At 58.9% G+C, this 10,532-nt stretch overlaps 1 protein-coding gene across 1 annotated transcript in view; it reads right to left on the bottom strand.

Annotated features, from left to right (window-relative positions):
- The window catches only part of FAM129B (family with sequence similarity 129 member B), a 33,112-nt gene that overhangs the window by 7,793 nt on the left and 14,787 nt on the right, over positions 1 to 10,532 (bottom strand). Inside the window, exons 3-5 of the mRNA XM_015567063.1 lie at positions 6,809 to 6,937; positions 4,936 to 5,041; positions 3,535 to 3,735 (exon numbers count right to left, since the gene is read on the bottom strand). Of these exons, the coding sequence (XP_015422549.1) occupies positions 3,535 to 3,735; positions 4,936 to 5,041; positions 6,809 to 6,937 (436 nt within the window). The remainder of the gene's footprint in view (positions 1 to 3,534; positions 3,736 to 4,935; positions 5,042 to 6,808; positions 6,938 to 10,532) is intronic.

Below are 10,532 nucleotides of genomic sequence, written 5' to 3'. Positions count from 1 at the left end.
GCCAGGCAGCGGCGGCCGCCCTGGCCACGTGCCTCCGACCACGGCGTCCCGGAGCGGAGGGAAGGGAAGGGAAGCTCGTGCCCACCTCCCACTGCAATGACTACAGGCTGAGTCACCCCACAGAGGAAAAGCCCCTCTCTGGCGTGCGGAGGGCCCCTCCCCACGCATGTGGCCGACCGCAGGAATCACTGCCTGTCGGAGCTGGGAGGGAGCGGGCTCAGCGGTGGGGAAACTGAGGCCCAGCCCTCAGCCCTGCAGGGGCAGCTCCCTGGACTGGCAGAGGGGGCGGGGCAAGCCGCACCCCGGCGCTTTAGGGACCTGACATGAGAAGCAGTGACTGGGGCAGAGCAGGAGGTTCCGGCCCGAGCATCAGGCAGAGGCCCGGGGTGGGTGCTGCCCACCTGGGCCAGGAGAGCAACCCGCTCACACTCTTGGGGGAGCAAGGTCTCCCAGAGACCAGGTTTTGCCTAAAGGTGAGGGTTCTGCATTATACGCAGCCTCTCCCACGCCAGGGCATTTATATTCCACAGGCGACCCTGCAGGCAGGAGGAAGGTGAGGCCCAAGGGCTGGGGCCCCGGGCAGGAGGCTGCCAACGTTCGGGCCTGGCTCTGGCCAACCAGACCCCCAGGACGTCTCTCGTCTCTCGTCTGATCTGCATGCTTAGCTCCGAGTTTACAAAAGTGAGGGCCACTCCTCCTGAGCCATTCCCATGAGCCTGGCTGCCAGGGGCTGACGTGTGTGTGTCCCCACAAATGTATATGTTGAAGCCCTAGCTCCCAGCACTTCAGAACGTGACGGTATTGGGAGACAGGGACATAAAGAGGTAATGAAGGGGAAATGAGGCATCAGCCTGGCCCTAACCCAGTCTGACTGGTGTCCTTACAAAAACGGGAAATTTTGACTCAGAAAAGGCTCGCACACAGGAGGACCAGTGAAGACACGGCATGCGGCAGCCCTCTGCAACCAAGGCGAGGGCCTCGGAAGAAGACAACCTGCCGACTCCTTGACACCTTGATCTGGGACGCCCAGCCTCCAGCATTGAGAGAAAATGAATTCCTACTGTCTAAGCCGCCCAGGCCCCCAGAGCCAGCTAAGACGCTGACCTGGGGCTGAGGCCTCAAAACCTCACCCGCATCCCTCACTCTCATCCCGCGAGGAACAGCAGTTCTCAGCCCCTCTTTCCGCAGTGAGGAGAGGCTCAGAGAGGCAGTTCACCGGCTCAAGGACACACAGCATCAGGGCTCAGACCCAAGACTCCCTGACTCCGGCCAGACCTGGAGACTTCCTGCCTGTGGGGTCCTCAGGGTCAGGCTGAGAAAGGAAACCATTCCTGTCCTGGGCAGCAGACAGGAAGAGGCCTTGACCTCTGCACCCAGGCCCACCCCAAGGGCTCAGCTCAGTGCCCCAGCTGCCTCTTGCCACCCCCAACTGCTCCAGGAATGCAGGATGTGTGTGTGTGTGTAGGGAGGGGAGGCTGGGATGAGCTGGCTCCCACCCAGTTTGGTCTCCTTCCCCACTCCCCCCCTCCACACCCCCCACTTCCTGGCAGCCCTGGAGCAGTGAGCAATTCCAGGCTCCACAAATTCCAGGCCCCGCCTCCAAGCTAAAGGAAGCAGAGCCCTTTCCCACAGTCCTGGGTGGAGGAAAGGCTCGCCTACCAGCCTGGCAGCTCCAGACCACCTTCCCGCGCAGGACCCCTTCTCCCTCCCCAGCTCTGCCCGCCTCCCCCCTTCCCGGGCATAGGCACCCCTGGCTGCCCTCGCCTCCCAGCTGAGCACTCACTATGTGCCAGGCTTGGGCCAAGCGCTCTACCTGAACCCCACACTGTGCAAAGAGGGGTCCCAAACAGTGACTTCCCCACTGGGCCTGGGGTCACCATTAGCCTTAGAAACCTGGAGGGGGAGGGAGGGAAGGAGGAAGGAGCAGGGAGGGTGCCCAGGCCGGGCAGCCAGAGCCCAGATGGCCTCCACCCAGTCCTGGCCCCACAGCCCCGGGGGACCTGGGAACAGGAGGCCCATTGTGGGCGGCGGGGCCCAGCGGATTCCAGACGGCAGAGGCGGCTCTGGAGAGTTTACAGGACAAGTGGGGTGAGCCCAGGCACCACGACTGCCGCCTCTGGGCGTGGGTGCCACACCGTCCGTCCACCTCTATGCGGAGCCCAGTCCAAGGTGGGCTGGGCCGCAGGGTGGGCGGGGCTGGCACAGTGCCTCCCTCTGCTGCCCCAAAGCCAGGGACAGGGATGTTCCTCCCTCAGGGCCCCACCGTCCCCTCAAGACAATCACAGCCTTTTTGATCCAATTCCGCAGGCTCTCCCGACCACAGTGTCCCCGGCAACCCCATTTCAGGTCACCCTGTCCCCAATTCAGGGCTCCTCTAAACTGCTTCCCCTCTGGGCCTCCCCTGACGCAGCGGCGGCCTCTGTCTGGAACTCTCCTCCCTCTGCTGAGGCTCAATTCATGCTTCAGGTCTCAGCTGAACCATCCCCTCCTCACAGAGCTCCACGCACCCTGCATCAGTCCCCCCTCCTCCCCCGGACATTCACACCCTCAAGGCCCCCCGGGCAGCTCCCTCCCAGCACCCAGCACAGCTGTGACTGACTCATCACCCCTGGCATTCTCATCTGTTTCAATCTGTCTCCCCCACCGGGCTGCAGCCCGGGTGCTGGGACCACCTCTTCCTCCCTTCAGGCATCCTTAGCACCCAAACGTTTGCTGAATGAATGGGCGGGAGGAAAGAGGCCTCATAACTCACAGCTGAGGGCACTGAGGCCCTGAGGGAGGAGGTAAACTTCCGCGAGCACCTAGGGTCAGTGTAAGGGGAAAAATGATGTAACAAAAACCACTTTTTACAAGCATTGAGTGGATTCTCATGGTGAATCCTCACTAACCCTCAAGCGGGGGAGGGATTCTATCCCTATTTTCAGAGGCTCCCAGGAGTAAGTCAGTCTCCTAAGGTCACGTTGCTAGAAGGTGGCAGAATCCGGACTGTGATTCTGTGATTCTGGGTCCAAGGGCATAACAATCACGCCCCTCTGACAGCAAGTTCAGAACAACACAGAATTATTTTTTTGTTTGTTTTGGGTTTTTTAACCCTACCCGGAGGATATATGTTTATTGATTTTAGAGAGAGAGGAAGGGAGGTAGAGAGAGAGAGAGAGAGAAAGAGAGAGATCAATGTGAGATCAACATAGATCACATGCCCCTACTGGAGATGAAACCCACAACCTCGGTATGTGCCCTGACTGGGAATCAAACCCGGAACCTTTTGGTATATAGGACGATGCTCCCACAAACTGAGCCACCTGGTCAGGGCAACACAGAATTGTTTTCATCAAGGGAGAAGGTTGAGAGAGAGAGAGAGAGAGACAAAAAAAAAAAAAAAAGGAAGAAGGTTAAGGGTAGCATCACCGTGGTTTCTTACAAGTCCGGAAGGAAAAGAGAATAGCTCATAGAGCAGGGGTGCCATAACACACTCAGCCAGTAGGTGTCACCATTCAGCATATAACCCAGGTGCTGCCCCTCACGCCCACTCACCATTGTTGCAGTGCCGGATGCAGTCCTGCAGGACAGCCTGCCACTTCTCCTGCTCGGCCTCCGTCATCATGCAGAAGTAGTAGTGCCGTGCAGACGGGTGCCAGAGGATGAGCGGGAACTGCGTGGGGCACTTCAGGATGGGGGCAGTGCCTGATTTTGAGGTGATCCCTGTGTAGACAGTGCCCCCTGAGCAGCTGCCCTCTGCACGTTCCGATCTGAGGGTCAACTCAAGCCCAGAGGGGGCTGCCTGTGCAGGGGAGGCAGCCTCCTTTCTTTGTGAGATCACGTCCTCCACAGCGTGGCTAACGGGGCCCGGCGTCTGTTTAGGCCCATTTCTTAGAGCTGGTGATGCAGCGTATCGCCCCCTCTTGGGGAAGGTCTGAGCTCCTGTGGGAGGCACTGATAACACAGGGTCAGAGCCCTCGGGTTCAAAGGCCGAGCATTACCTTCTTGGGTTTCCCTTCGAATGTTAGCTATGGAGGCCAAAGTGTGGCTTAAATGTCCAAGGGGGAGGGGAGGCCTGGGGGTGGGGGACAGGAAAAATAAAAAGGCATTTTTCTCTCTTTATTTTGTCTGCATGGATATTTGAGATCCAGTGAGATAAGGGGTCCTGGGCTGCGACCTCGCCACTGTTGTTAATGACAAAACAATGACGGTTCTTCTTTGTGCCCTGGCTCTGTCTGTGTCCCTGTGCTGGGCTCGGCACACACAGACCTCATGGGTCCACACAGCACCCCAAGGTCAGGCTTCTCAGTGCGGTGTTGCCCAAAAAGACACAGCAAAAACAAAACCAGAGTGCGGGCCGGGATCCAGGAACGCTCACTCCAGCTGAGCGCTCAGCCAGGGGCGCTGTGCTCGCAAGTCCCATGTAGGGGCCCATGCTGCCCCCCAGGCCAGCACCCTCCCCTCTTTAGTTCCCTGGGATCACCTGAGAGGCAGTTATGCCCCTGTAAGGCTTCTGGGGGTCTGTGACAAGGTGGGGTGCACAGGACTCGGAGAATAGCTCCTAGAAAATGCAGTACTGACTCAGCAGTTTACAAAGCAGGGTCACCCCGATCGTCTTCTCCCGGAGTCTCTCAAGGACTCAGGGAAGAGGAAGGATAGACAGTGAGGTCCCCAGTGGACAGCTGTGAGCATAAGCTTCAGGAAGCAAAGGTAAAAACCAGGGATCTGGGCAGGAAAGTTTGCCAGGCCTCTGAACCCAGAGGGTGGATTCACTGCGTGGCCTCGGGCCTCCTCTCTTGGGGCTCAGTTCATGCTGGGCACCTGCCCGCAGCTCCAGGCCCAGCTGGTCTTTCTGCAAATGCGGAGCCTGGAGCTCCGGGATCAGGGCTGCCCTCTCCCTGGGCCAAATCCCTGGGCCTGTGCAGGGCACTTCGGCTGGGATGGGTGCTCCTTTACCTGGTAAGGAATTGCCAACCAGCTCCAGGTACTGGTCCACGGAGGTGAGGATTTTGTAGCCTGCACTGTTGATGACAGCTCGGGGTGGCACATGCCGCTCATAGGCCTGCAGAGAGGGCGAGAGAGACGGTCCCTGAGGGTGACAGGTAATGCCCAAGCCAATCCCACCTCCAGCTCTGACTCCAGGACCCTCCTCTGTGCTGCTGCCCAAGGCGGGAGGAGAAGAGGGGAAGGAAGAAGAGACACACAGGGAAGAGGAAGAGGAGTCTAACCAACCCGGTGACGAGGGTCAACCTGGTACAGTGGGCCACATGGGGCTCAAATCCTGGCACACCGAGTGCCGTCTGTGTGATGCTGAAGTTAAGGTTGCTCCACCTCCTATGTTTCAGGGTCTTCATCCATAAAACCAGGATAGCCATGACCCCCACCTCACTGAGCAGATAATCCACAGGAAACGATCAGCACGGTGCCGGGCACAGCGGGACAGTGAGCACGCGGAGGTTATCATCATTACTGCGACCGCTGCCTCTGTTATCAGCAGGTACCCCCAGCCAGGTGTTCATCACCTACCAGGCACTGTGCTACGGGTACCGCATGCTTCGTTTCACAGAATTTGCACAATCCAGCAGGTGGGTGCCATTATTAGCCCCAAGTTCACACCGCTGGTAAGTGGGGACCTAGGACATGAACCTGGACTGTCAGCCTCCAGAGCCCAGGGTGTCTGACCATTTCCCTGAACTGTCCACCAAGCCCTAGGTTCTGAGCACCACACAAGTCTCTGTGGGGGAGAGTCAGGTCTGGGCACTGCTTTCTTTCCCAGCCGGGAGCAAAGTGGTCCTGCTGCAGTAAGTAGCTCATACAGCAGGGCTGCCATGCCGCACCCTGCCGCTAGGTGTCACTACGCAGCACATTTCTTGAGAGTAGCTCAAACCTGGGCTAGGGGGTGGGGTGGGGGGGAGGGGTGCACTGGTTACTGGCCAAGTGTGGTCCAGACTTGAGAACTGGTTAGACATGCACATTGAGAGAGATTCCAGGCCTGGATCAAACGGGGGCAGGATCAGCAACCGGCTTTTTTTTTTAACAGGCCTTCCAGGTCATTCTGATGGAATTCTATCCATTTGTGAACCACTGCCCTGTGGCAACAGGCTGCTCCTGACCCGGTTACTTGAACACTGATTTGCCCTGCACAGGGCTCCAGCCTGTCCTCTGGCTTCTCTGGAGACATGTCTGGTAGAAGAAACTGCGTCTGTGGCTCAGCCGGGTAGGGCTTCGGCAAGGGCCCAAGGCAAGGAGACATACGCTCCGCAGGACACATCCCTCCCGCTGCAGGGCAGGGAAATGCGAGGGGATAACCAGGAAGGAAAAGACCAGATCACCACCCAGGGAGAGGCTGTTGCCCAGCGAGGATGGGAGGGGTCCGAGGAGCTGAGTGGCAGGAAGCCCAGGCTGAGGTGGGGGCAGCTGAGTTGGAGGAGGCCCTGGAAATGGGGATTTGGAAGAACTGGAGAGAGATTCGCAGGGATGCGTACATAGGAGCTGGTGAGCTAGTTCTGGGGTATCCAGAGCTGGATGCCTGGATGGATGAAAGTTAGCGGGGAACCTATGGGGAGGTGGAAGGGTGTGTGTGTGTGGGGGGGGCGGGGTGGAGGCTGAGGTTCTGCTTTGGTCCTAGTGACAGGTCGGGGGATGGTGGGTGGCAGGTGAGGGTGGAGGTCTGGAGTCTCAGATTTAAGAGTAGGGGGCTTGCATGAAGGAGGACGGCTGGGGAGGGGAGGGGCCAAGGAGAAGGGGAAGAAGACCTGGCTGGGATTGGAGGAGGAGTCGGGGCTCAGTGAGGGCACCGGGAACCCAGCAGAGGGAGTGGCGGCCTCACCACTTTGTTCTCATAGAGGACCAGCCCATAGTTATGGGGCACGAGGCTGAAGCGGTTCCTCCACTTCTTGTTGTCCTCCTGGTACTGGAAGAGGTTCCCCGAGAAGATGATGCGTTCGTCCAGCGGCACCTGTGGGAGGGAGGAGGGCGGGAGTGAGGCCGGTGAGGCCCAGGGGTTCTCTCACAAGGTGACAGCGGGCCTGGGTGCCTCCGCGTTCACCCATGAAGGCCTCCGAGGCAGGGCTGCATCCAGTCCACTTGGCAAACGAGGCAAGTGAGGCTCAGGGCAGTGAGGGGTCCAGGAGGAGCAATGGAGATGCCAGGACTCGAACCCGGGCCACACACCACAATTAGAACCCAGGCAGGACCCCAGGCCACCCTGGCCCTAGCAGACACAGCTACCTCAGGATGGGTCTGGGACTTCCTCCGAAGGGCAGTCACTCTACAGAGGGGACACGCCCACGGGCCAGGCCGGTGAAGGCTCCAGGGCCTGGGCAAGTCTCTTCCCAGCTCTGGGCCTCCGTTTCTCAAGGCAATAAACACTTGGCCAAGGCTGGGAGCTGATGGGATGGCCTCCATGAATCTGGGTGGGGGTGCAGGGGACCCCAGTCTGGAGGGCTCGACGTCTGACCGGCATCCTGGCAGACTGGTGACCACTGTGAACGGCACAGACACCCAAACCTGCCTGCAGAGCCCTAACTTCAACTCTGCCTCTGACCCAGAGTGACCTCAGGCCTGTCACATCACCTCTTTGAGCCTCAGCTTCTTCTTCTGTACAATGGGACCGTGACAGCACTGCCTTCATCTCGGACTCTGAGATGTCGTGTGCAGTTCACACAGGCAGCTGCAGCTGCTGGCGCCTGGGGGGCCGGGTGCCGCTCACAATCCGCGTGTGGCCACAGTGAGGATTACTCAGTCTGCGTCAATCTCCCCGCTCCGAGACTGACTGCTTTGGGGAGGAGGAGGGGCGGCCCCGGGAGAGAGTGCTTCCAGAGCAGATCAGCGCCCGCCAGCCCGGAAGTTTCGCCCAGAAGTTTCGGGAAAGGAGACACAGGCCACCAGGGAGCAGACTCACTCCTGGCGGGGAGGAGCGCGGGGAGGAGCTCGGGAGGCAGGGCTCCACGCTTTCTGGGCAGCTGCTACCTGTTCTACAAATATGGTGCCTTTTGCAGGAGAAACATGGGTCAGATGTCATCATGGGAGAAGCGGTATTTAATGGTGCCTGGCCCCCTAGCTTCCTGGCTCTGCCTCTGGCAGCCCCGCAGCTGCAGCCTGGTGTGAGGGGCCCCTCCCAAGCCGCCCCCAGGTCCCGGCCTTGGTCACACGCAGCCCCCTCTTCCCAGCAGCTTCCCTGCTACCCTTCAAGGGGAAATGCCGAAACACTCCTGGAAAACGAGGGCCCATTGTACTTAAACAATAGGACCCTGAGGACTGCTTCCTACCCAGGGATAAAAATATTTACCGGAAAAGAAAACGACTCCCCCTACCCACCACCCGACACGCGGGGGTATGCCCAGGTCACAGCTGCGGGTCAGTGGGCTATATTTAGGCCAGGGCCCACTCTCATCCCACCTCCCAAACCCCAGGTCTTCTAGAATGAGCTGAGAGAGCCCTCCTGACACCCTGCTGAGACCGTGCAGGCCCCAGGCCTCCACTTAGGACCGGAGCCAGGACTCAGGGGCAGTGGGAGGCTGTGGCAGTTGGGGCTCGGCAACCCGCCCCACCCCCCACCCCCAGGTCCACCCCCAGATCCCGGGCAGCCAAGATGGGTGGGTGGTTGTGGGTTGCAGGAAATGAAACAGAACCGACTGCCCAGGCAAAATATTCTGGATTCTGCAAAGCTCTCCAATACCACGGAGGGACTCTTCAGGATGGGGGTAGGAGGGTGAATGGTCAGCACACAGACCCTGTTCCCACAGCCCCAGTTCCAGCCCCAGCTCCGCCGCCCACGCCAGGGCAGCCTGCACAAGCACCGGGACCTCTCCACGCCTCAGCGCCCACAGCTGGACGAACCATGCCCCCTTAAAACACCTGCTACTGTTTCATTACTTCTGTTTTGATTATTACTATACCCATTCTATTATTGTTTCTTATAAACACGATGTGATGATGATGATGATGAATATCATTACTTCTATTGCTATAATAATACTGTCACGACTTAGCATCGTGATGGCCAATTTCCTGAGTGACAAAAGGGGACCAAATCTCCCTGCTTCCCAGGGGTTGTGGGTGATTTCTGTTACTCTTCTTGCTTCCGTGTTAATTCTGTTTTCCTGCAACGAATCGGCCCTTTTCACACAGAGTAAAGGCTTGTGCTGTCCGCCAGCCCCCACTGCTGTCTCCGGTTATTGGGACCTGGATCCCTGTGACATTTCTTTCCAAACAGGGGGCCATTCCAGCTCTGCCCACTCGACGTAGCTCACCTGCCTCCTTTCCTGTCGCCCAGGTGTGCACCTGCCAGACCCCCAGGCCCCTCTGTGCGCCTCTGCCCTCGTTGTCAGGAGGTCGGAGGTGACCGTGACACCAAGAGAACAGCCTGGGCTGGTTCCAAAGTCAAAGGAACATGTGATGCTCTGAGAGGCTCTGACACAGAGTCCTGACCTCCCCTCCACCCCAAGCAGGCTGGGCGATGAGGCGTGGAGAGGCAGAAAGAGCCCTAAGCCAGGAATCCGACCCTGGCTCAGAGTCCTGCTGCCGCCATCCCGGGAGCCATTGAAAGGTTCAGCTCTGGCCTCTGCACGTGCCGTTGCCTGATATTCTTCTTCCCATCAGGTCCTCAGCTGAGAGGCCAGGCCCCCCCTGCCTGGCTCACCCCGTGGTGGCACCCACTGGACTGTGCAAGCAGCTGTTCATTGTCTGTCTCCGGGAGTGCCTGCCGATGACTTCGGGGCCAGCATCTGACCGGACACAGTCGGTGGGTCCCGGACAAGGGGCCTGCCGGTCTCTGTCAAGGTCATCCCTAGTCTCAGCAGCTCTCCCAGCCCCTGAGCTAATGCCCCCAGCTGTTCCCCCAGCTGAGAGGACACCAGAGAGTACTGAATCCTCAAAGCCAGGCTAGTGACACCAGCTCCCGCCCCACTGGGGCCTCAGGGTAGACAGCACAGTTTTCAGTCCCTCGTTTGGGGAGGATGGGGAGTGGATGAAATAAAATAAAAATCCCGGTGTCAGGCCTTCCTAACCTTTTCTGTCTGCTCTGCTGCCTCCCCTGCCCTCGCCCCCACCCCCAATGCCTGTATCTATGCCTAAGCCCCATGAAATCCCACCTCTCCACGAAGCTGCCCCGAGTCCTCTGGCCCATGACTCCTCTGTCTGAACGCCATTTCACAGACAGACAAACTGAGGCTCAATAAGGTGAAGCCCCATGCCTGAGGCCACCCAGCAGGTCAGGACTCACACCCCCTGAGTAATCCCACCTGCCCCCAAACACACACATTTATCCTCTCTGCATCCTCACCACGGCCCTACGCAGGAGGTACGCACCCACTTGTCAGATGAGAAGACTGAGCCTTGGGGGTTGGATCAACCTAGAGAATCTGAACCCAGATCCTCTCAAGTTCTTTCCTACCAGACCACGGGGTTCCAGTCTCCATCCCTCTAGGACAGTGGCCCCAGCACCTCCAAGGGCGCTTCCAGTCCCTCGCGGGACAAACACGTACTGGACAATCATCATCCTCCCGCTAACGGGATCCGGTGATGACAACGGTGTCAGCCGGCACCACCAC

This window comes from Myotis davidii, unplaced genomic scaffold, assembly GCF_000327345.1.
Source record: "Myotis davidii unplaced genomic scaffold, ASM32734v1 scaffold142, whole genome shotgun sequence".
NCBI lineage: Eukaryota > Metazoa > Chordata > Mammalia > Chiroptera > Vespertilionidae > Myotis > Myotis davidii.
The sequence above is the reverse complement of the archived record's forward strand: the minus strand, read 5'-3'. Positions and strand labels throughout refer to the sequence as shown.